This window comes from Schistocerca americana, chromosome 2 (genome assembly GCF_021461395.2).
Source record: "Schistocerca americana isolate TAMUIC-IGC-003095 chromosome 2, iqSchAmer2.1, whole genome shotgun sequence".
In the NCBI taxonomy this organism is placed as follows: domain Eukaryota; kingdom Metazoa; phylum Arthropoda; class Insecta; order Orthoptera; family Acrididae; genus Schistocerca; species Schistocerca americana.
Window position 1 is genome coordinate 74,302,018 of NC_060120.1, and position 27,335 is coordinate 74,329,352.

The 27,335-nt window shown below is 42.1% G+C and overlaps 1 protein-coding gene across 1 annotated transcript in view; it reads right to left on the reverse strand.

Annotated features, from left to right (window-relative positions):
* LOC124595557 (serpin B8-like) overlaps window positions 1-27,335 on the reverse strand; it is a 107,370-nt gene that overhangs the window by 674 nt on the left and 79,361 nt on the right. The window contains exons 5-7 of the mRNA XM_047134338.1: window positions 23,195-23,409; window positions 12,612-12,797; window positions 4,391-4,529 (exon numbers count right to left, since the gene is read on the reverse strand). Of these exons, the coding sequence (XP_046990294.1) occupies window positions 4,391-4,529; window positions 12,612-12,797; window positions 23,195-23,409 (540 nt within the window). The remainder of the gene's footprint in view (window positions 1-4,390; window positions 4,530-12,611; window positions 12,798-23,194; window positions 23,410-27,335) is intronic.

Genomic DNA, 27,335 nt, shown 5'->3' on the forward strand with positions numbered 1-27,335 from the left:
TTGAAATTCCTGGCTGATTAAAACTTTTTGGCTGACCGGAACTCCAACCCGGGACTTCGCCTTTAGCGTGCATTACTCTCATTGACACATATATTCTGGGACTAAATATTTCAAGTCTGATTGTATGTCCCCTATCAAGTAATAGTGGCTGCGGTAGCCTGATTGTCGAGATCATATTTTTTAAATTTACTTTTTCTAGATGTTCTTATACACTAACAAAGGAAAACTCTTGAAATAAGTCTCTGTAGGATGCATCGCTGCCTCGTGGTGTTAATAAACAAAGAAAGCTTACAAGGGGAGGCCGCCAATTGTGAAATTCAGATTCGATTCATACTGCGCATAATAAAAGCTCATGGCCAGAGGTGTAATGTGGCAAAGCACCAAGATGCACTTCTCAGCCGTTGTCGAGAAAATCGACAGTTAAAAGAAACTGTTGCGGTGAAATACTCTCTACGGTTAACAATCTTCTGTGGCGTCGTGGCGCAGCCGTAAGCGCTCGGGTTCGTAATCCAAAGGTCGTCGGATCGAGTCCCGCGGCATGCAATTTTTTTTTTATTATTATTAGTTTTTTGTAATTCAAATATATATATATATATATATATATATATATATATATATATATATATATAATTCAAATATATATTTGAATTACAAAAAACTAATAATAAAAAAAGTTGCATGCCGCGAATTAATGAATTGCTTATGCATGTTGGTGAAGGCGGATCGCTCTCCAATTGTACCGCCTCCATTTTTCCGTTTGTTTAACAGGGTGTACCAAAGCTCTCACGCCCGCACTGATTTTCGACGATGTTATAAGTTGCGCTAGGGACCGCATCTACCTTCTTTCGAAGTTAGCAGGCAACTACGCTGTTACGCGGCGGCTCGTTTCGGCTCATTCAACATCTGTCCATCAAGTGTAACGAGCGAGTAACGGAGTTTATATTTCATACCTGCCACAGCAAATTTGAGTTCGTGGGGTCTCTATTCTAATTCGTTTCGGAATATCGTTTCTACGTCTTTCGTTAACTATTCGTGGTAAACATTATGAAGACAATTAATAACATTTGTGAAATACAACTTTGTTTGCGGAAAACATAATGATGTTCGAAGTCGCAAGTTTTTCCACGACAAACGACTTTCAACAACTTATTATATGCATAATTGTTGCAACTGATTGCCGGGAATTATATATATATATGTGTGTGTGTATATATATACACATTTGAATTACAAAAAACAAATACTAAAAAAAAAGCTACATGGCGCGAGATTCGATCTGGCGACTTTTGGATTACAAACCCGAGCGTTTACCGCTGCGCCACAGCGCTGTAGAAAACTGTTAATCGTAGAGAGTACTTCACCGCAACGGTTTATTTTTAACTGACGGTTTTCTCGACAACGGGTGAGAAGTGCATCTTGGTGCTTTGCCACATTACACCTCTGGCCATGAGCTTTTATTATGCGCAGTATGAATCGAATCTCAATTTCACAATTGGCGGCCTCCCCTTGTTAGTATCAAAACAAAAGCTTTATTTCTGTGTTATGGATGATTTCATTGCTTGTGTTACTCTGTCTGCAGTGCGAATAATTGTTAAATTTATTTAATGAAACTATGTGGTTCCAGAGGCCTTTGCAAGTCTCAAAGACCTAAGATGTACACATACAGCCTAAAGCGACGAAAGAAAATTTGTACGAAGACTGGGATTCGAAACTGGGCCTGCTGTTCACTAGGCAGATGCACTAATCACTACGCCGTCCTGGCACACTGGCTTTGCATAACTGCATGGACTACCCTACCATGCCTCCCTACTGAGTCTAAATTATCATTCACGCCTCAGCCAACAAGGTATTCCCCCTAAACTCGAGTAGCATTGCAGAGGCTCTCCAACTGTATTGGAAGAGCTTTTCAGCATCAAACGAACACCATGCGGGTTGAGGCATGATTGGAAATTTGGATTGAGGAAGGAGGCTTGCTAGGGTAATCAATATAGTCGTAGGAAGCTACCGTCCCACGATGGCGTAGTGGCTAGCGTACCTGCCTCGCGAGCATGAGACCTGGGTTCAAATTTCATTCGTCGCTTCAGTCAATATGTATACATATTAAATTTTTTTTTTTAATTTAATATGTATACATATAGTTTTGAGAATAAAAGCACAATATTTTTATGTCAAAAGAGATTAGATGAAAAACTGGTAGAAACAGAGTTTGATAATACAGAAGATCAATATCATTATTTTTTAAATAAACTACATGAAGCCGCCAAGGAAGCTTTAGGAGAAACAGAAGAAACACGTACAAACCATCCATTATACTACTGGAATGAAGAAATTAAAAAGGAAGTGAAATTAAAGAAAGGAAAATATTTAAAATGGTTAAATACCAGAAATCTTCAAGATAAAATAGAGCTTAATGCACAACAAGCGAAAATCCGGAAAAAGGTTGCAGAAGCAAAAAACAAAGCTTGGGAACAGTCATGTCAAAAAATTGAATCCTATATTGGTGGTAAAAGAAACACAGAAGCATGGAAAACTATAAAAAATTTAAGAAGCAATTCTAAAGAAACAACACATATTAAATATATTACTCATGAGTCTAGGGAAAAATATTTTAAAAGTTTATTAACAGAAAACAGGGAAGAATACTTGGGAAACCCTGAATATAACGAAATGATAGATCTACAAGCAGAGAATTACATCCGTTTGGAAATAGAGACAGTAAAAACTGCAATAAAATCTTTAAAGAATGGAAGGGCTACAGGCATTGGAGGTATTCCTGCAGAATTATTAAAATTAGAAACAAAGAAATTAATGGAATTGTTAAGAAACCTTTTCGAAAGATGTTTAAATGGGGAATATGTCCCAAATGATTTGAAAGTAGGATATATTTCAGTGATACATAAAAAAGGAGCGAAAGATGAGTGTAAAAATTATAGGGGAATAACAGTGACCAATACCTTCAGTAGATTATATGGAAGAATTATTAAATATTTGTTAGAACAAGAATACAAAGAAAAGGAGGCTGAAGAACAAGCAGGTTTTAGAGCTTGAAGATCAACAATTGATCATATCTTTTGCCTACAACAAATTATTGAAAAAAAATGGTTCGGGCACAACCTATACATTTAGTATTCATAGATATAGAAAAAGCCTATGATAGTGTGCCTTTATCCAGTTTATGGAAAGCTTTAATATCAATAGGAATAAATCCAAGAATAATTAAAGCAATTCAAAATTTATATAAAAATTCTATTCCAAAAATAAAAATTGGTAAATATCTATCACATGGATTCCAAGTCACAAAAGGATTACGTCAAGGATGTAGCATCTCACCTACATTGTATAAAATATATACAGAAGTAACTTTACAGAATTGGAAGAAAAAATGTCACGCTATGGGAATACCAATAAATGATAGAACAATATACTCGTTACAATTTGCAGATGACCAACTGATTATAGCCCAAGACTGTGAGGACATAGAGTATATGACCAGAAAATTGATTCAAGAATATAAAAAATCAGGTCTAAATGTAAACATCAATAAAACAAAGTACATGGTAATTGGTGGAGTGAATGGAGACTTAATATTAGAAGAAGGGATGGGAACAATAACAGCTACTGAGGAATATAAATATTTAGGTGTGAAAATTACAAATGATGGGAAACAGGACAAAGAAATTAGATCAAGAATAAATTCTGGAAAGACGACAATCTCTTTATTGAATGGAATTCTCTGGGACAAACACATAACAACTGATAACAAAATAAGGATTTTTAAAACAATAGTTAGGAGCATTATTACATATGGTTCAGAAGTGTGGACAACAAAATGGCAACTGAAATCAAAATTATTAACCACAGAAATGGATTTCTGGAGACGTTCAGCAAGAATATCAAGACGAGAAAGAATAAGAAATTAAGTAATCAGAGACAAGATGAAATGCAAAAATTCAATTATTGATTTCATCGAGCACAAACAACTTAAATGGTATGGACACATCAGACGAATGGAACAGGAAAGGCTACCTAAATGCATAATCGACTGGGTACCAATTGGAAGAAGAAAAAGGGGAAGACCACCTGATACATGGATACAGGGAGTTCAGTCAGCAATGAGGAAGAACAACATTCCTGAAGATTCATGGACAAATAGAGAAGAGTGGAGAACAATAATTAGTGACTTACTGTAATCTAGAATAGGTGCTGAAAAAATGTACTCACATTGTAAATCCAGAATAATAATAATAATAAATTTATTTTTAGAAAAACTGTAGTAACTGAAACTTTTGCGACATTTTTATAATTGTTACGTAAACAAAGGAAAAGTTAAAAGATTAGATGAGCCAGCTGAGTCGACATTCTATGAGAGCAGGAATTTACTTCCCCATACCTGTCGCTGCGGCTGCCTCCGTTCCCTCCTCGTTAACCTCTATGAAAGCCTTGTGCAGAACATGGGTCACTGTAAGTGACTCGTCACTGATGCCACTCAAGTTGGCCGATTTTTCATCAAACATGGATTTCATGCCGAGCTGAAATTTAAAACAGTAGAGCATTAAAAGCAAATATCTGAACTATTGATTATTCCTTTCTAACATCATACCTAACTTTATTCATTGAACACAGTTACAGGTAACTGACTTGCAACTGGAGGATACGCGCTAGCTGATGACCACAAAATCATTTAACACACAGAAAGCATCTCTAAAGTATGAGAAAAACAAATAATAAAGTGTAGTTCAGGGATAGAAACATTATGGTAACGATACAGGCAACGTGTCTCATCTTTATGTTCAACGGTCGTTTTCTAGAACAAAGTAAGTCCAAGGAAGTCTGGTAACGCACGACAGTTTATCCCAGAATAATGGCGCAATGTCTCATTGCATTACGGACACACAACACCGTGATTCCAGTACAACATTAATTTATTTCTCTCCAAGGAACGTACATCGTTGAATATAAAACATTAATTCAAGGATAATCAATATTTCCAGAGTGTCTATAATTACAAATATCAACCCGCAACACCCAGGTCAACTTCTAGAGGAATGACCAGTTGAACGGGACGTGAGATTATGGATCCTTCTGAAGTTCATAAGGTTACAGTTCGTATTTTCCCATCTCTTCCTTCATGAAGATCTATCCGCGCCTTCCTCCACATTCTATCGTGGACCAACATCCTCTTGTAGAAGAACGACATCACCCAGCTGGAGTCTTCCTGAACCTGGCCTTGGTTGATGAGTTTCATGGAAGTTTTTGAGCAGGAGCAGATATTCTTTCTTCCACCTGTTCCAGAAGTGTTCTACCATCTCCTGCAGCCGTTGAAATTCCTTGGACAAGTCCTTTCTAACTGGTGATTCTGGACCAGTAGGTAGTGTTGTGAGTCGATCACCTACAAGGAAATGTGCGGGCGTCAGTGACTCAGATTCCTCCCCCCCTTGTGTAATTTGTCTAGAGTTTAGTGCTGCTTCTATGCTGACCAGGATTGTGTTGAGACCTTCTTCGTCCAACTGTGACTGTCCTAAAACTTTTCTCAGGCAGCATTTGACAGATCCCACCATCCGTTCCCAGAACCCTCCCCACCAAGGCGCGTGTGGGGCGATGAATTTCCAAGTGATGGCTTGCTGGGTAAGGTACTTGTGCGTCTTGCTTGCCATGAGAGCCTGCCAGAGCTCCTTCAGCTCTAAGTGCGTGGCATGGAAGGTAGTAGCATTATCAGTGTAAATTGTGCTGGGCACTCCTCGTCTTCCGACAAACCTTTGTAGGGCTTGAAGAAATCTGTCAGTTGACATAGCTGAGCATAGTTTCAAGTGTATGGCTCGTGTTGTTGCGCATGTGAATAGAGCAATATATGTTTTCTTCGTAATATGTCCTTGTCTGACATATAATGGACGAGCAAAGTCAATACCTGTTACTGTAAATGGTTTCACTGGTGAGACTCATTCAGTTGGTAATGGAGCCTCAGTTTGTTAAACAACGCGAGCTTTCAACATCTTACAAGGTAGGCAACGGTGTAGAACATGTTTAATTGCCTGTCGAGCTATAAGGATCCAGAATTCTGTTCTCAGTTCAGAATACACTATGTTTACTCCAAGGTGATGCAAACGAATGTGAGTCTGCTGGATCAGTAAACGTGTGAAATGATGATGTCCTTCAAGAAGAATCGGGTGGCGTTGATCTCTGGGTAATTCTGCAAACTGCAGCCGTCCACCGAGACGAATAAGACCATTATCCAAGAATGGGTTGTAGCGAGCTACCTGAGAATTACGTGGTAGAGGCATGTTGTTGTATAGTGCATGCAGTTCGAGCGCAAAATGTTGCTGTTGAACAACTTGAATCCAGTAAGTGCATGCGTCGCCCAAATCTGATGCTGTTAGTTCTCCAGATGTTCTGTTTTCTTTCAATAAGTGCCATTTAAAGCGAAGTACCCATCCTGTAACTCTTAACAGCTTGAAGTAGCTATTGTACCGTGTAGCTGTTAAAATAGGAATCGTTGTTTGTACCATAAAGACTTGGTCTGTTAATTTCTTCTTTTCTGGCAAGGAGTGCTCTTCCGTCTGTATAATTTGAGGCCACTGTGTTCTGTTCTTTGTTAACCAAGCAGGTCTGATCAGCTGGATTTTCGTCACCAGGGCAGTGCTTCCACTGTGACGGATTCGTTAGTCGTCGTATTTCCGTAACACGGTTTGACACAAAGGTTTTCCATCGATTAGGGTCATGTTGTATCCATCCTAAGGCTACAGTTAAGTCAGTCCACAATGTTGCACGACTTCCATTATAGCTCGTGGCCTTACAGAAATAATGAAGTAGTCTTGATCAAAGAAGTGTCTCTAGAAGGTCCAGCCGTGGAAGAGTTATTTTTTTGATGGGAGCTAGTCGGGTTTTATTGCAAACTAAATGGACTGGTACCATATTTGTTGTGGTGCACGGTACATAAAGGACTGCTCCGTAGGCCTTTTCTGATGCGCCGCAAAAGACATGGATTTTTGGCTCAGTGTTTTCAGATACACCAACCCATCGGGGCATTTTTATGTGTGAACATGATGGCAATGTTGATACCCACATTCGCCAGCGTTTGCTAAGATCAAGGGGTAAAAGCTCATCCCATTCTATTCCTCTTGAGCAAATTTCTTGAAAAATTATTTTTGCAATGAGGGACACAGGCGACAACAAACCCGGTTGGTCATAGAATCTAGCAGTGTTTCGTAGTACTTCTCGCTTTAGTGGCAGGAGGATTTATAACATTGTTGGTAACATTGTTGTGAACAACACTGAGCGTATCAGTCTGTGTGTTCCAGTGGACTCCCAGTACCTCCGGATCTGTAGTGTTTATACGACACCTTCTGATTTCCATATTCCAATCAGTTGGCATGCATTTGTGGCCCACTTTGCCACTGGTAGACTGACCTGTCCCATGAGTGATGTAAGCTCATAATATAAGTTAATTACGGCATTGTCATCTTTAGCACCTGCTACAAAATCATCCATGTACATATTATCTTCAACAAGTAAAGCAGCTTGCGGAAAATTCGTTTTGTGCATTACAGCAAGTTCTTTCCGCGTGGCTGCAAGAAGAAACGGACTGCAGGTAAGTCCGAAAGGTAGCCGGGTGAAGCGGTATGTAATCCTTTCGTCAGTTGTAATATAGTTTCCTTGTTGATCTAAGATTACTTTGTACCAAAGAAACCTTGTGAGATCTCTATCTTTCCTGTGAAGAACTAACTGTATAAATGCTTGTTTGATATCGGCAATTAAGGCTACTTGATGTAGACGATATCTCAGTAATATTGAAAGAGTGTCACGAAGTAAATTAGGACCTATTTCTAAAGAGTCATTCAATGAACGTGCATTCTGGTCGTGCAACGAACCATCAAATACAATCCTCCATTTGATGACAACTAACTTTTCTTTCTTTACTGCATGATGTGGCAGATAAAATGTGTCACGCAATTTCTGTCCAGAAGGGGTGACTTCCACATGTTTCTTCTTGATGTGTTCTATCATTTGCGCCTCGTAAATTTGTTTCAGTTTCTTGTCCTTCGTAAATTTTTTCTCCAGTGATGCAAATCTCTTCTCTGCTTGCTGAAGATTATTAGATAACATAACGTTGGGTTTTCTGGGGAAAGACACCACTCTTCTTTTGTCTTCGATGCAGTAGGATTTTGAGAAATCTTGCAATAACGCCAATTCCTTCTGATTCAGAGTAGTTGTGTGGTGTCACCGCCAGAACTTCATGCGCCATTTCCATGCATGCATTGAGACTGGCGGTTGTGACTGAACAATTATGAGCTACGATGTTATGTGGTGGATGTCCATAACTCAATAAATATGCATCCCCGACCATTGGCTCCCTATCTCAGTATACGTAATAGCTTGTGGACCCAATATTACCCGTTCCATTTGACCCAAAAGTTTTGTGCCCTACTGTATAGAGCCGTGATGAGTGCAATAAGCAAACAGATTAAAAACTAACGTAGGACTTGTCAGTGCTTTGTGCGAGATATTGTGAGACGAAAGAGAAACAGAAGTGGCCTTAATGACTATGACGCTGATCATGAGAAACCAATGAAGGGCTTCTGAGGCGTTTGCAGGCCATATAGAGACAGCACATCTAGCCCTCCACCCAGCCTCTGAAAACTTCTGAACGAGTGGGCATAACCAATGAAGTGATGAGAAGCCCTTTGAGATCATGTCATCCAACCTCAGGGACAGACGCAGGTGAGGGTAGAGCCCAAAAAACGACAGGAGGCAAGGCCCTCACGAGCAGTGCAGTGGCTCAGGCAGTGAATCTCGGAGATATGCTATCAGTTAGCCTCGGGTAGGGTGGCAGACAGTAACAGTGTGCCGATCACACTTAGGCAGTGCATCGTTCCTGATTAGAAGCCTAGGGGTCGAGGCTAGGCAAGCTGAAGTGGGAGCAATTGGATTCTTGCTACTGCATTCCATACTAAGTTTTTAGGGTGGAGATTGTGATTCGGCGGGCCGACGAATCGGAAGAGAATGTCACTGTCTGCTGTGATCTGGCAGCTTTGCGGAAGTGACAGTCCGTGAAGGCAGATAATCACCTAATAATCTAGTGGATAATGCCATACGTCTTGTGATGCTGCTCACAGTTGATGCGGTTGTCTACAGCAATGTAGCAACGCCAGAAGACTGGCGAAGGGCAGGATGACGTGCAGAGGGATGAAGATTGGTGCTGCGACTGACAGTTGACCTGAACCTAGATATACTGCGCAACGAAATTAAAGAGTCACTTTTTCGAAACGTGGTCATTTTCTTCCATTGCGACGCAGAAGGTCTAAATATGGCTGGAAGGTGCCTACAACCTTCCCCCTTTAATGGTGCAGAAGCGTGCCGCTCTGCGGAGTCACGCACGGACTCGGTGACACTTTAACAAGCACTATGTCGATTTGAGCATAAAAAGGCTGGAAGACCGAAGTTAATGTGAGGCGTTAAGATGGATTAACGTTGTTACATTGGCACTACGTTTCTCCACAATTCTGCCCAACGCCACAGTGAATGTTTCACCCCATGGGAAGGTTGCCCAGTGTCCCATTACCCACGTCTCAACCCTTCTCTTGACGCCTCTGCGACAGAGGCAGAACCGCTGCATCCAGCGGTGAAATCACGCGGATTTCTTATAAGTGGTCGAAGAACACATTTTGGACACACTGCTACTCAGAGTTGACGCTGGACGCCCTCATGATGTATCACAAACGCCGTGAATGTAACCATACCTTTCCTTAGGGCGTTCGTTTAGACACATTTCGCTGTCGAAAACGACAGTTTGCAATTCACTGTGCAACAGGAAGGCTTCCTTGACAACTTCTGATACTGCTGACACCCTGTAAGTAGGCTGTTTAAGTTTTTATGTTTGTAACGCCACGTAGCGCTCTGTGCTGTGTTCAGTCTGTGGCTGGTTGGACTCACTGTTGGAATATTCGCTTGTGCACTGTTGGGTAGTTGGATGTGAACAGCGCGTAGTGTTGTGCAGTTGGAGGTGAGCCGCCAGCAGTGGAGGATGTGGAGAGAGAGATGCCAGAGTTTTGAGCCGACGGTCTGGACGTGTGTGCGTCAGAAAAAGGAAATTTGTTTAATTAGATGTCATAACATTTGCTAACTATATGCCTATCAATAGTTAGTGCCTTGAGTAGTTAGAATCTTTTATTTAGCTGGCAGTATTGGCGCTCGCTGTATTCCAGTAGTTCGAGTAACGAAGACTTTTGTGAGGTAAGTAATTTATGAAAGGTATAGGTTATTGTTAGTCAGGGCCATTCTTTTGTACGGATTATTGAAAGTTAGATTGCGTTGCGATTGTGTGTGAGTTTAGTGATGATCAGAATAAGTAAAGAGGTAACTGTCTGAGTACGTTCAGTTTTGCTCAGCTGTTTGAAAATCAAATAACGTAACAGTTTTATCAGCACAGTAATTCATAATTTTTCTAAGGGGACGTTTCAACCCTTGCCAGCCCCGCCTTCCCCCTCCCCAAGCGGGTGATTCATCTCCTCTCTGTGGACGTCATGGGGCTGCAACCCTATTGAACGTGGTCTCACAAACGTATTGTGACCGCAGTTTTCCCTCTGATACAATATGTGAAATCACTTGGGACCATTCAAAAGTGTTCGACGAGATCTCTAAACGTTATTTGAAACGTCTTTGGCACGCCCTCTTGTGGGGTCTGCAAAGGCGTGCAGTATTGGCAAGGGTCTTATAATGCTAATTACTTCATGAAGAAAGTATAAAATGTACAAGCTTCACGTTAGAATTAAACTCCACCTAACGCTGCGTTAAGCATACAACACGATAATTCACTTCAATACATTGTAAGAAAAAAAAAACAATGTATTACGAAGGAACTATCCGAATTGGACGGAAATCGGTAGATGTGACGAACATGTACAGACAAACAAATAATTAAAATTTCAGAAAAATTGGATGATTTAAACAGGCGAAAGAGCTTCACAAAATTAAACAAGTCAGTAACGCGTTGCTCCATTTCTGGCTTTATACAGGCGGTTATTCCAGTTGATATTGACTGACAGAGTTATTGGAAGTTCTCCTGACGGATATCGAAGCATCTTCTGCCTCATTGACAGGTAAGATCGTCAAAATCCCTAGCTGATTGGAGGGCCCAGCCCAAAATGCTCTAAACGTTCTCATCTAGGGACAGATCTGGCTACCTTTCTGGCCAAGGAATAGTTTGGGAAACACGAAAACAAGCAGTGGAAAGTATCCTCGTAAGCGAATGGGCATTATCTTGTTGAAATATAAGGCCACGTTGGCTCGCCAGGAACGGCAAAAAATCGCGGTGTAGAATAATCTCGACGTACCACAGTGCTGTAAGGGTACCGCGGATCAGAACCAGAGGGGTCTTGCTATGAAAAGAAATGGACCAGGTTGTCAGCCGTAATGGCAGGCGACAGTGAGGTTGGTATACCGCCACTGTCTGGGGGGGGGGGGGGGGGGGAGGGGGTCTCCTGACACATCAGTGCTACTCATCGGAGCTCAGTTCGAAGTGGGACTCATCACTGAAGACAATTCTACTCCACTCAGTGAGATTCTAGGCTGAAGATGAGTCTGGAGACATCCCACACAGCGGTGGAGTACCAATCTGGCTGTCACCTGCCATGTGGCCCGACAACCATGAGGGTTGGGTTTGGTTGTTTGGGGGAGGAGACCAGACAGCGAGGTAATTGGTCTCATAGGATTAGGGAAGGAAGGGGAAGGAAGTCGGCCGTGCCCTTTCAAAGGAAGCATCCCGGCATTTGCCTGGAGCGATTTAGGGAAATCACGGAAAACCTAAATCGGGATGGCCGGACGCGGGATTGAACCGTTCAGTGTGCTAGCCACTGCGCCATCTCGCTCGGTGACAACCAGGAGTGATGGTCTGTGATGCAATTTCTTCTCTTAGCAGGACACCGTTGGTAGTCATCCGCGGCACGCTCGCAGCCCAGTGATATGTCGACGATATTCTACGCCCCGCTTTGTTGCTCTTCATGGCAAGCCTTCCTCGGCTTACATTTCAGCGAGATAATGCCCGTCCGCATACGGCGACTGTTCTTGCCAAATATTACTATGGCCGGCGAGGTCACCGGATCTCGGCTCAACAGTGAACGTTTGGACCGATATGGACAGGGCCCTCCAACCATTTCGGGATTTTCGCCATCCAACCGGCTAATTGGACATCATGTGGCACGATATCCCTCAGGAAGACATCCAGCAAATCTGTCAATCAATGCCACGCCGAATAACTGCTTGCATAAGAGCCAGAAATGGAGCAATGCGTTATTGACTTGTTTAATTTTGTGAAGCTCTTTCGCCTTTTTAAATCATCCAATTTTTCTGAAGCTGTAATCATTTGTTCGTCTGAATATGAACGTAACATCTACCGATTTCCAACCCATTCGGATAATTTCTTCGTCGTGCGTCTTTTTTTTTTTTTTTTGTCCGAGACTGTAACTTTACATTTAAGAACTAATATTTACGGTAACTGTATACATTTAAATTATAGCAGTAATGGAGAACGCTCAATAATGGGCCAATGTATGCATTAGTACGCAACAACTTCCTTTATGATCAAGGAATATATGGTTATAATTATTCGGTATACTCACAGTTTTTAGAATTTCAACTAGGCTCTTTTCGTAGTCCATTTTGAATTTTGGTAGGTATACATCCACTTCTTCTTCGCCCATTCTGTACTGGATATCCTGAAGAGTTACATTGCCAAGTTTCTTCTCGACGTCTGTCAGTCCGTTTAATTCCTTAGGTAGTATCACTAACATACTGATTCGTGACCCCTATTAAAATTGTAAGAAAAGCACATTAATATTCTCAAAATCAGTTCACATGCCAGAGATCAGTCCTGGCTCATTATTAGGTTATAAAATCTCCATTTTTCAAACTTCAGACCTTGCATCCCTCAGTACTTCATTTCCGTATCCAAAATTCTTTTAAAAAATACAGTAATGTTTAATATGGCTAATTTATCTGTTTATTAACATTACAGAGCGACCCACTGCCTTGGTAACTGTGGTGGGTAGTTTGCTATCAAAAACTAGTAACAGACTGAAGAGACAGGCTCTTCGCCTTTTTCTACGGCTTCACTCAGTGCTGTTATTTTTCTTGTTTTGACCTAATTACATTGCTAATTAAAATAACATGTGATACATAAAAGTACATTTTGGAAAAGGAAAATAAATTTCACTATATTCTTAATAAGAAAATAATAGACGAAAGGAAAGATTTAGACAATAAAAGCGGTCCCTTTACCTGGCTATTTCCAGTGGGAGGGCTTCGGCGAACACTTCGAACCTGTCTTACCTTAATTAGCATGTTTTCTTCTACTACGGTTACTGCTATATGTGTGTATCAGATGATACTAGCCCTACGATGTCTGTGTGTGGTGTGTGACAGCACTACTTGTTATTACAATTACTTCCTCCATTTGCCCGCGTCATGAGCGGTAGAGGAGTCTCGGAAGGGGCCTCAACTCTCGTCTCCCCGAAGGTCACTCCTTATTTAAGTTGTACGTTCGTGTTTGTGTAGTTGAGTATTAATATACTGCATGCGTATTTTTTGTACAGTGTTATAAGGTTGACGTGTTTTACAGTTTGCATCTTGTACAGTTTAAATGTTACACGGTTTCATGTTCGAAAATAATGATCCAAAGAACTAAAGAATTACTTCTTTCATGTTGTACAAACAAAATCAATTTTTATTTTTATTGCTAACTTATTTCTAAATTCCATATATATATTCTTGCAGTATTGTTGCAGATGTGTGATCTGCTACTCCGCTACTATGTCGTGATGCTGATATGTTCATGTAATCATCTGTGTATGTATGTTCATCTGTTTCCACATCAGTGTTTGAATCTCTGTTGCCCCATATACGTGTTGTGGTGTAATGTGTGTCTGGTCCTGATCTTTTACATGGTCGTTGCTGCTTGTAAGTCTTGTGCAGCGCTCTTGGTATGTCAACAACGATGCGGTTAAGCATGCTCCATTTATCTGGGTCTCTTAATGCTTGTCCTACATGTTCGATTTCTGTCATCGGTCTTATATGTGTGTTTCGCATTGTAGTGTTATGCGTTCAGGGGATCCATGTCCCCTCATTCAGATGTACGAGGTGCATTCAAGTTCTAAGGCCTCCGATTTTTTTTCTAATTAACTACTCACCCGAAATCGATGAAACTGGCGTTACTTCTCGACGTAATCGCCCTGCAGACGTACACATTTTTCACAACGCTGACGCCATGATTCCATGGCAGCGGCGAAGGCTTCTTTAGGAGTCTGTTTTGACCACTGGAAAATCGCTGAGGCAATAGCAGCACGGCTGGTGAATGTGCGGCCACGGAGAGTGCCTTTCATTGTTGGAAAAAGCCAAAAGTCACTAGGAGCTAGGTCAGGTGAGTAGGGAGCATGAGGAATCACTTCAAAGTTGTTATCACGAAGAAACTGTTGTGTAACGTTAGCTCGATGTGCGGGTGCGTTGTCTTGGTGAAACAGCACACGCACAGCCCTTCCCGGACGTTTTTGTTTCAGTGCAGGAAGGAATTTGTTCTTCAAAACATTTTCATAGGATGCACCTATTACCATAGTGCCCTTTGGAACGCAATGGGTAAGGATTACGCCCTCGCTGTCCCAGAACATGGACACCATCATTTTTCAGCACTGGCGGTTACCCGAAATTTTTTTGGTGGCGGTGAATCTGTGTGCTTCCATTGAGCTGACTGGCGCTTTGTTTCTGGTTTGAAAAATGGCATCCACGTCTCATCCATTGTCACAACCGACGAAAAGAAAGTCCCATTCGTGCTGTCGTTGAGCGTCAACATTGCTTGGCAACATGCCACACGGGCAGCCGTGTGGTCGTCCGTCAGCATTCGTGGCACCCACCTGGATGACACTTTTCGCATTTTCAGGCCGTCATGCAGGATTGTGTGCGCAGAACCCTCAGAAATGCCAACTCTGGAGGCGATCTGTTCAACAGTCATTCGGCGATCCCCCAAAACAATTCTCTCCACTTTCTCGATCATGTCGTCAGACCGGCTTGTGCGAGCCCGAGGTTGTTTCAGTTTGTTGTCACACGATGTTCTACCTTCATTAAACTGTCGCACCCATGAACGCACTTTTGACACATCCATAACTCCATCACCACATGTATCCTTCAACTGTCGATGAATTTCAATTGGTTTCACACCACGCAAATTCAGAAAACGAATGATTGCACGCTGTTCAAGTAAGGAAAACGTCGCCATTTTAAGTATTTAAAACAGTTCTCATTCTCGCCGCTGGCGGTAAAATTCCATCTGCCGTACGGTGCTGCCATCTCTGGGACGTATTGACAATGAACGCGCCCTTATTCTAAAACAATGCGCATGTTTCTATCTCTTTCCAGTCCGGGGAAAAAAAAATCGGAGGCCTTAGAACTTGAATGCACGTCGTATCACTTTGTGTAAGGCTAAAGCGGCGCAGGTGTGTAGAGTAAGGGCCATGACCACGACTTGGGTCAACGTGTCTGAGCGCCAATCGTCCCTGGATGTTTGGGAAGAAGGAAACACCCGACGGCGCTTGTGAGATGTTTCCCATTCTTTTTGTCATGTCTCAAACTTCTGAAGAGTTAATTGACATTTTTCTGTAATATGCCCCCCTATTATCTTATATACCTTGTGCAGTCTCCCCCTGTTGAGTCAGTATGCTGTTGCTCTATGTCTAATGGTTATGTGAATGGGGTATGTTAGAAGTACAACGCATAGCGATCCCACGGACTTGGTGCCAAATGTTCCTGACTTTCTGAGCAATACATCTCTTTGTCCACACGCCTTACAATAGTTTTGTGGCTCGCGAAAGACTCTGATGTGCCCAGGCACTTGTTGCGAAGCACATAATACACCGAAAGACGTTGTATGTTACACTCATACTGTCTGCAGTGGTAGTCTGTAGTGAGATCAGCGTGGCTAATACCATCAGTGAGCTGGAGACAAGTCTTGTCATGGAGGAGCCATCTTGATCCTTGACTGATTCGCCGGGGCCCAGAACTCGCGGAGAATTGTCGGAGCTGCATCTGCGGTGCGGCGCGCGCATCTCGCTTGATGGTGTCCCTGATGTTCCCAACAGCATTTGAATCAGGCGGCCTGAGGGGACACGCAACAAATCTCATGTCTGTGGAGTGAATCTCACTTAACTCTGACATTTCAGAAGCTATACAGAGATGCAGTATCTTTGTGGAGATGCAGTGGTGTACATGCTGCAGGCAGAAACGCATGATCAATCAGCAGATAACTGTATCGTTCGTTTGTGAGCGATAATAGCAGACTGAGAGGTTAAGGAATGAACACTTGCGTCTGGTTTGAGTGGACCCGAAAATCATTTGGCTTCCCCTATCATCAACAATCACCCACGTCGTGTCGGTTACGCGTACGCTCGTCTGAATTACATTTTGGACTGTTAATCATCAAGATTGTTATTTGGGATAAACATTTACGATTTAGAGTGTAAACAGTGCAACCTGTGGTTTCCATATCGTCTCAGAATATAGATGTTCATACCAGACATAGGACAGTGTTGTGTGTTAACATTGAGTGGCTCCCCTAAACCCCCTTGCATATTTAGATAGATAATTTCAGGCAAGCTAACAGCAGTATGGAGCAGAACAGTACGACTGCCGCCGGATTTCCAGGAACGTGGTGTGGACAGGGCGCACGGTCAAGAAAAGCAGAAGCGACAGGCAGTAAAAAAAAAGTACCCCACTCGCACGTACTCCCGGGCGTGATACAACATGTATAGCATACAGTAATGAGGGATCAGAAAGAGAAGGAAATGAGGCTGGACGCTGCTTCAGAAAAGTGCAGTTTGCTCGTTCAAACTGCCAGACGGATCAGGGCAAATGCTCTGTCTGTGGGGCAGTAACTATGCTTAAAACGACTCCCCAAAATTCTCTGCTTTCTCAGCAACTTTCTAATATGTTTGTTGTACCAAGGTGGATCCCTTCGCTCCCCTATATTTTTGCTAGGCACATACTTCTCTAGCACATGGTGGACAATACCTTTAAATTCCGACCAAAGGTGCTCAATATCTTTGTGAATGCTTGGAGCTGACTATGAAGATATTCATTAATGACACTTTTACTTGCTTTCCCGAACAAGAAAACTCTACGCTGTTTCTTTGGTTTTTTTTTTGCAACTTCCACTGACATAGAAGCCACAACGACATTATGGTCGCTAATACCTTCTTATAGGTTAACTTCCTCAAAAAGATAAGGTCTGTTTGTGGCCAAGGTATCTAATATCTTCCCATATCGAGTTGGTTTTCTAACCAATTGCTCAAGGTTGTATGTTATGTGAGAGCGCTCCTAGAATAACTTCACACCAATCTTTGCTTCTGTCCCCTGCGATAAACGTGTAATTTTCCCAGTCAGTGGATGCCAGATTAAAGTCTCCACCTATAACTGATGGATAATTTGGATATTTATTTCCAATGTACTCAAGACTTTTCCCGAAACGTTCTGCGACGTTTGTTGCGAATGCTGGTGGTCTACAAAACATCATAATACAATGGTAAATCCTTGTCTGATTGACAGTTTTATCCAGACTATTTCACAGTCCGACCCAATATCGATCTCAACTGCGTTTAAACAGCTTTTAACTGCAATGAACACACCACCTCCCATAGCATCAGTCCTATCCTTCCTAAACATTGTCCAATCCGAGTTCAATATTTCACTGCTTTTTATGTCTGGTTTCAACCAGCTTTCGGTACCTAATACAATATTGGCATTGCTGCTATGTATTTCCCTGGCCACCGAACTCTCCGGATTTAAAGCCAATCGGGAATCTTTGGGACCATTTCGACCGGCCTGTTCGCGCCATCAGTCCTCAACGGAGAAAACCAGAGCAGCCGGCCACGACAACGAGTTAACACGGCTCCACATCCTTATCGGTGTCTTCCAGAGCCTCACTGGCTCCCTTCCTGATCGTTTCGCAGTGTTACGCGCTGCAAAAGATTGTTATTCAGGGTTTTGACAGGTGGTCACATTAAAATGGCTGGAGTGTGTATAATTTACCAGATCTGGCAACAATACTAAACATCAAAAACACGTGCACTATGGTGGGCGTTCTACTTGTCAAGAATAACTGCAACTGTAATCGTAAACACACCCGCCGATGACGTGTACGCTAAACACAGGAGTCGTTTGCAGCAGTTTGCGATCGGTCTCTAAACAACCGATGGGCCAAAACCAATTCAAGTAAATTGGATTACGCATTTATGTTCCCCTCACAAGATATGTTTATTAAAACACTACGGTAACTGGCAAGACGTATCTTGAGCTCCATTCAGTCACCTACACGACAATTCGTCCACCATGTACCTGAGTTAATGTAGTCCCCCATGCGGATCTCCGGGCGAGGACTACTCAGGAGGATGTCTTCATCAGGAACGACGAAACTGGCGTTCTGCAGATAGGAGCATGGAATGTTAGGTCCCTTCATCGCGTAGGTGGTTAGAAAATTTGAAAAAGGAAATTGACAGGTTGAAGTTAGATGTACTGGAAATTAGGGAAGTTTGGTGGTAGGAGGAACTGGACCTCTGGTCAGGAGAATACAAGGTTATAAATACACTCCTGGAAATTGAAATAAGAACACCGTGAATTCATTGTCCCAGGAAGGGGAAACTTTATTGACATATTCCTGGGGTCAGATACATCACATGATCACACTGACAGAACCACAGGCACATAGACACAGGCAACAGAGCATGCACAATGTCGGCACTAGTACAGTGTATATCCACCTTTCGCAGCAATGCAGGCTGCTATTCTCCCATGGGGACGATCGTAGAGATGCTGGATGTAGTCCTGTGGAACGGCTTGCCATGCCATTTCCACCTGGCGCCTCAGTTGGACCAGCGTTCGTGCTGGACGTGCAGACCGCGTGAGACGACGCTTCATCCAGTCCCAAACATGCTCAATGGGGGTCAGATCCGGAGATCTTGCTGGCCAGGGTAGTTGACTTACACCTTCTAGAGCACGTTGGGTGGCACGGGATACATGCGGACGTGCATTGTCCTGTTGAAACAGCAAGTTCCCTTGCCGGTCTAGGAATGGTAGAACGATGGGTTCGATGACGGTTTGGATGTACCGTGCACTATTCAGTGTCCCCTCGACGATCACCAGTGGTGTACGGCCAGTGTAGGAGATCGCTCCCCACACCATGATGCCGGGTGTTGGCCCTGTGTGCCTCGGTCCTATGCAGTCCTGATTGTGACGCTCACCTGCACGGCGCCAAACACGCATACGACCATCATTGGCACCAAGGCAGAAGCGACTCTCATCGCTGAAGACGACACGTCTCCATTCGTCCCTCCATTCACGCCTGTCGCGACACCACTGGAGGCGGGCTGCACGATGTTGGGGCGTGAGCGGAAGACGGCCTAACGGTGTGCGGGACCGTAGCCCAGCTTCATGGAGACGGTTGCGAATGGTCCTCGCCGATACCCCAGGAGCAACAGTGTCCCTAATTTGCTGGGAAGTGGCGGTGCGGTCCCCTACGGCACTGCGTAGGATGCTACGGTCTTGGCGTGCACCCGTGCGTCGCTGCGGTCCGGTCCCAGGTCGACGGGCACGTGCACCTTCCGCCGACCACTGGCGACAACATCGATGTACTGTGGAGACCTCACGCCCCACGTGTTGAGCAATTCGGCGGTACGTCCACCCGGCCTCCCGCATGCCCACTATACGCCCTCGCTCAAAGTCCGTCAACTGCACATACGGTTCACGTCCACGCTGTCGCGGCATGCTACCAGTGTTAAAGACTGCGATGGAGCTCCGTATGCCACGGCAAACTGGCTGACACTGACGGCGGCTGTGCACAAATGCTGCGCAGCTAGCGCCATTCGACGGCCAACACCGCGGTTCCTGGTGTGTCCGCTGTGCCGTGCGTGTGATCATTGCTTGTACAGCCCTCTCGCAGTGTCCGGAGCAAGTATGGTGGGTCTGACACACCGGTGTCAATGTGTTCTTTTTTCCATTTCCAGGAGTGTAGAAAGTTAAATAGGGGTAATGCAGAAGTAGGTTCAATAATCAATAAAAAATAGGAACGTGGTAAACTACTATGAGCAGGATAGTGAACGCATTTTCTTACCCAAGATAGGCACAAAGCTCACACCTACCACGGAAGTACAATGTTATATGCCAACTAGCTCCACAGATGCTGAAGAGCTTGAAAAAATATATGATGAAATAAAAGAAATTATTCAGATAGTTAAGGGAGACGAAAATTTAATAGTCCTGTGGGATTGTAATTCGATAGTACGAACATGAACAGAAGGAAAAGTTGTAGGTGAATGTGGACTACGGGTAAGAAATGAAAGAGGAAACCGCCTGCTAAAATTTTGCACAGAGCATAACTTAATCATAACAGACACCTGGTTTAAGAATCATGAAAGAACGTTGTATACATGGAAGAGACCTAGCGACACCTGAAGATTTCAGATTGATTATATAATGGTAAGACAGAGATTTCGGAACCAGATTTTAAATTGTAAGACTTTTCATGCGAATATGTGGACTCTGACCACAATTTGTAGGTTATGAACTGTAGATTAAAACTGAGAAATTACAAAATGTTAGGAAATTAAGGAGACAGAACATGGATAAGTTGGAAGCACCAGAGGTTGCTGAAAGTTTCAGAGGGAATATTAGGCAACGGTTGACTAGAACAGGGCAAAGGAATACAATACAAGAAGAAAGGGTAGCTTTAAGAGATGAATAGTGAAGGCAGTAGGCGATCAACTGGGTGCAAAAGACAAGGCCCAGTAGAAATCCGTGGATATACAGGACATATTGAATTTAACTGATGAAAGAAAAATATAAAAATGCAGCAAATGAAACAGACTAAATTGAATCTTAATGATAGGAAGTGCAAAATGGCTATGCAGAAATGGCTAGAAGTCAAATGTAAGGAATTAGAAGCATGTTTCACAAGGGTAAAATAGGTACCATCTACAGGAAAATTAAAGAGGCTTTTGGAGAAAAGAGAAGCATCTGTACGAATACCAAGAGCTCAGATGCAAAACTAGACCTAAGCAAAGAAGGAAAAGGTGAAAAGTGAAAGCAGTATATAGACGGTCTATAAGGTGATGTGCTTGAAAGCTGATGAAGATGAGATGGGAGATACGGTACTGTAAGAAGAATTTGAGAAAACACTGAAAGCCCTAACTTGAAACAATGCCCCGGGAATAAATGACCGTCTTTCAGAACTACTGATATCCTTGGGAGAGAGCGCCATCACAAAATTCTTTCCATCTGATTTGTAAGATGTGTCAGACAGGCGAAATACCCTCAGACTTCAAGAACATATAATAATTCCAATTTCAAAGAAAGCAGTTGCTGATAGGTGTAAAAACTGCCGAACTACCAGTTTGATAAATCATGGTTGCAAAATATTGACACGAACTCTTTACAGAAGAATGGAAAAACTTGCGGAAGCTGATCTCGGGGAGGACCAGTTTGGCTTTAAGAGAAATGTGGGAACACACGAGGCAATACTTACCCTACGACTTGTCTTAGAAGATAGGTTACGGAAAGGCAAACCCACATTTATAGAATTAGTGGACTTTGGGAAAGATTTTGAAACTATTGACTGGTATACTATCTTTGAAATTCTAAAAGTATCAGGGGTAAAATACAGGAAGCGAAGGGCTACTCACAAACCGGAATGTACTTCATGGACATCTAACTATCTGAACAGCATTACCAGCAATTACCTTAATCTTTATTGCACTCCCATAAGGGAACCAATCGTTAAGAAGGGATAAGGTTGTAGCCTACCCCCAATGTTATTCCATCCGTACACTGAGCAAGTAGTAAAGAAAATCGTAGGAGTAGGAATTCAAGTTCAGAGAGAAAAATAAAAACCTTGGGGTTTGCCGATGACGTAATTCTGTCAGAGGCAACAAAATACTTGGAAGAGCAGTTGAACAGGATAGACAGCGCCTTGAAAAATATAATTATTAAAAAAATTATATAAGTTGCGCAGTTTCCGAGTTAATTAGCACTGAGGTTAGCCACTCAGGCCGTTGGGCGCGCAGTTCACGCGACCCACCGGAGACCGTTTCGCCAAAAGGGTGCTTGGTTTGGTTCCCTAAAGCCGAGCCGGCCGGAGTGGCCGTGCGGTTCTAGGCGCTACAGTCTGGAGCCGAGCGACCGCTACGGTCGCAGGTTCGAATCCTGCTTCGGGCATGGATGTGTGTGATGTCCTTAGGTTAGTTAGGTTTAATTAGTTCTAAGTTCTAGGCGACTGATGACCTCAGCAGTTAAGTCGCATAGTGCTCAGAGCCATTTGAACCTAAAGCCGAACAAGAGAGCGATATAATAATTGGACATGTGACGGTAGTGAGGATCGAACCTGACCCAAAGACTGAGCTATCTCGTACGCTGTCATCCACGCTATGAGAACAGCTGACTAAGTTATTGTCTATCTGGCAGGCTGTTTGAATTTTCGCGCGCGACGGGCTAATTGGCTAACTTCAAAGCTAACTAACTCGGAAACAGGGCAACCTATCGAATTTTTTTCTTAACAATTATTTTTCAGCATAACCTACCCTGCGTCACCCTTACAAGCTTTCCAGACTGTTCCTGACCATCTTTTATACAGTATAATACAATACAAAACTCGAAACAGTTACAAGCACAATAGCAAGGATAATTCATTGAAAGTATTTTATTAATATACAATCGGCGTTTAAAATGGGTTTCTTGGCGGAAATATATGCAGTCTGTTTGTCTTTGTGTGTGTGTGTGTGTGTGTTTGTGTGTTTTGTTCTTGTCGCAGATTCATTTGCATTGTGAATGATACACATGGACGCCTTATAATACAAGAAAGGATTTCCTGTATTTGTTCTGGTTTGTAGACATAGTTTTTCTCTGTACTTGAATCACAAACCTGCTGTTTTGCCACATCATATAATTTATCAGATTTTCCACAAAACTTTAGATCGTGAGAAATGTTTTAAAATTCAATGCTACATCGCATGAGGAAGAAGCTGGGTTCGAATTGCCGGAAACCATGCGTACGAAGTTGACCTCCCACTCATAAGCTTCGGTAAGAAAACAATAAAATGGCTAAATATCACACAACTAATTTTGAAAGCTTTAGGATTATGAACAATTAAGTAAATATATTTTTCCAATTCAATACCTTGTATGGAAGAAGGATAGCTTGGGTCTTCAGTGGTTCCACTTCAACGTACTGGAATTTACCTTTAATATGCATCATATCAACAGACTTCACGTCTGTTGATGTTGAGTAGAAAGACATAGGTTTAGTATCATTTTTGTTGAATGGTTTCATCCAGTCGCCTTTGAAATAAATAGCATTCACTAGCACCAAGCGAGTTAGACCGTTCAGAACGCCTGGAAAGCAATAACACACAAACCTAAAATATATTTTTATGAATATTGTGGTTACATCTTATAGACAAATATGGTTAGTGACACAAAGACAGCTACAAGTTGTGTCGTAATTTTAAACAGTTGATAAATCACTTCAGTTACAATTACACAAGAGTTACCACTGCTTCTGTTGTTGGTGAAAATATGAGGGTTATGTTTCTATGAAATAATCACAAGTAATTTAGCAGCTGTAAAAACATTCTAAAAAACGGTAGGTAACAAAGAACACTTAATATCTGTTAAGACGGTAAATAACAGAACTGAACGTCGAAGTTCGTAAATGATGGTGAGTGTACTTTTACATCAGATGCACAGAGATATTGACAATTGCAGTACTGAATGCTTTTTTTCACGAGTCATAAGCTGCTTTTGGACGCAAAAAGTGAAAGCCTGCCGCAATGAATATACAAATCTGGCGAATTATTGAAATTTGGGTCTGAGGATAAAATGCCACTGTTTTCTAAATGAATAGGGACCACACCTTTTACAAGACTTATTATCTAACAAAGATATTGGTCGAATCAGTGGAACGTTGAAATTTTTGTGTCCTCCAAATAAAGCAAATTTTCATTTTCGGTACAACATACTTCTTACAAAAATGTCGACAATGTACTCAGTTGAGTGAATTGCAAGACGCGTCGAGTGCACGGCGCAGCTCACTTCCAAAAGTCAAACATTATCAAGAAATAGAGAATTTCCGAATAGGGTGACGGAGTATTTACTGAACAAAAACGAAGGAAGAACGGAAAGAAACACAGATGAAGTATGAATTTTTCCGCAGCGTTTTCAAAGATACCATCACTATCCTCACAGGAAAGTTCATTTTCGATGGGCGGATCGGAATTTGAGTCCTGTTACAGAAGAAGACAAAAGCTTGGTTCCAAGATGTATGACGTACAGTTATGTTAACACGTAATTAGAATCTTTTGAAAGTAAGGAAACATACTCTTTTTTTTATAAAAGTTGGTAATGGAACCTTTTCTCACAGTAACAAAACACTAAATGCAAGAACCATTACACCTAGCTGCCACACGTGATTGTACTGCTAGTTTCTGTAGAGGCGAATGTGCGACGAGAATCATTCTCTTATCTCAAGTGGGTCATCTGTAAGCAGACCAGTCATTGCGTACAGACCAGCTGCTATAAGTTGCCTACACTTACGGACACGGAAAAAGTATCGATACTTTAGAGTCTACTCGATACTTTTCAATCGATTCTTTTATTCAAAGAGTACTTCGTGGTAGGTATCGAGTACTTTTTAGAGCTTAGACTGTTGACAGTGACGCGATGGACTGCGGCGCCACAGAGATTAGGCTGGCAACACTGTCGCGACGCTACCGGCTATTCGAAACCCAAACGAAATACTGTACGTCCGCACGTGGTGCTTTGTGTTAGAAACGTTAAACGAACAATTTGGCTTTCTTGAAAATAAAAATTGGTTTTTCAGTTGTCAGTAAGTGGTCTGTATGCACGTCTAGGATGGTGCCTGTAAAAAGTGAGCTGTGGAAGCATTACACGCGATTAAACACCAATGGAGTGAAATGCAAAATTTGCTTCAAAACATTAAAATCATCGGGGAATACGTCGAATAAGAATGAACATTTGCAAAAGCATCCCACAATCACAATATCAAGGTAAATTTACTAATACGCTTAGAATATTATACTTTTTAGATTTTTACGTTTTCTGGAACCAGTTAACTTTTATTTAGAAAAAAAACTAAATCATCGTCTATCTAAGAATACAGGAAAAAACACATGTCTGAGGCGTTCTACACTGGATGTTTTTATTTCTTGTTTCATAAAAAAATCACTAATTCTGTATTTTTCAGTGAAAAATGAAATCTGGCACAGGGACAAATGACAATCGAGTTACCACCAAAATGGCCGAAGATAAAAGAGCAATAACCATCATCGCCGTCGCCCAGTGACCCTATCGACATAGACGTCACTTCTGGGGTTAAGGTCTTCAACCCTGTGCAATCATTAGAGAATTCAACGGACGCAGAAAGCAGACCGTCTAACAAAAAGAACCAACTTTCCATTGGAGAAACACTACAGAGAAAGCTATAGTATGCGGAGGGAGGGAGAGCGAACTCTCTGTTATGCAAATTGTTGCTTGATTTTATTTATGTGGACAAACGACCATTCGACATTGTTAAAGATAGTGTACTTCGGAAACTGCTGCGTCAGGTTTGTACATCTTTTAAAATTCCGAGCGTAGACACTCTTAAAGAAAATCTGGACAGTTTCTACAGCGTTATGCAATCGAAAATTGAACTGAACTTCGAAACTTAAAATCATAGCTCGCTAACCTGTGATGTATGGACCGAGATAATGACTACCACTAGTTATTTAGGTGTCACTTCCCACTATTCCGATAACAATAAACTCACTTCACGCTGCATTGTTACTGTTGCGCTGGATCAACGGCATACTGGTGACTACATTTCTGAACAGATGCAAGAATTTTGTCAAGGAATGAATATCAAATCTGAGAAAATCACCGCTATTATTACTGATAATGGTGCAAATATGGTAGCCGGTATTACGAAATTCATAGGTAGAGGGAAACATTTATCTTGTTTTGTCCATACCATTTATCTTATTGCAGAATCGATTATGTCGATCAACGATTTTAATGTATTGTGTAATAAAGTAAGAGATGTTGTTAAATATTTCAAGTGAAGCATGATTCAAAGTGATTTATTGAGGCAAAAACAAACTGGAACTACTTTGAAGTTGATGTTAGACGTAAAGATTCGTTGGAATTCTGTATATTATATGCTTGAGAGGTATATCGAACTGGCTCCTTACGTGCATCAAATTTTGATGCTTAATGCGAAAGCACCGCCTACTCCATCGGCCATAGAAATGCAGAATATTAAAGATCTGTTTCACGTTTTGAAGCCATTGGAATACGTTTCTAAAGAAATATCTGGAGAGCAGTAAGTGACCATCAGTAAAATTATACAGATGATCAACTGTTCAAAAGAACAAATAGATGCTTTGAATCTGTCTAGTGAAAGTGTGGCAGGAGCCCTTAGAAGCGAAGTCATGGAACAGATTCAGGGCAGGTTTGGACAAGTGGAAGTCATTTAGTAGCCATGTCTTGCTTACTCGATCCTAGATTCAAAAACATCCATTTTCAAGACGCCAGAGCTTGCACCCGAGCAATATCTATGATAAGGCGATTGATAGCAACAAATCCTGTCACCACCAACACTAGTTGTTGTTGTTGTTTTTGGGAAGGAGACCAGACATCGAGGTCATCGGTCTCATCGGATTAGGGAAGGAAGCCGGCCGTGCCCTTTCAGAGGAACCATCCCGGCATTTGCCTGGAGAGATTTGGGGAAATCGCGGAAAACCTAAATCAGGATGGCCGGACGCGGGATTGAACCGTCGTCCTCCCGAATGCGAATCCAGTGTGCTAGCCACTGCCAACACTAGTAGCGAAACAGATAGTGATTCGTCGGCTGGCACATCTTATGACTTTTGGAGCCATCACAAAACGTTGACCCATACAAAACGAAAAAAAAAAAGGGAAGCCACTTCCTCTTTCATGAACCCGCAATCTTCAGTAAATCTGAAGGATAAAATGACGCTATATTTAGCAACATCCGTGTCGCCACTATCTACGAACCCATTTGAACAGTGGGAAGATATGAAAAGTGTATTTCCACAATTATATAAGCTGGCTTTAGAATACGTGCCAATCTCAGATACGTCTGTGCCTTCAGAAAGATTGTTTTCGAAGGCAGGCAGTACAAAGTCTAAAACGCGAAATAGGCTATCACCAAAACGGTTGGACAAACTTCTATTTTTAAGTGATTGTACAGAGGAAGAATCGGAGGTTTGAAATATATAACCATAATTTGTATTTCATAT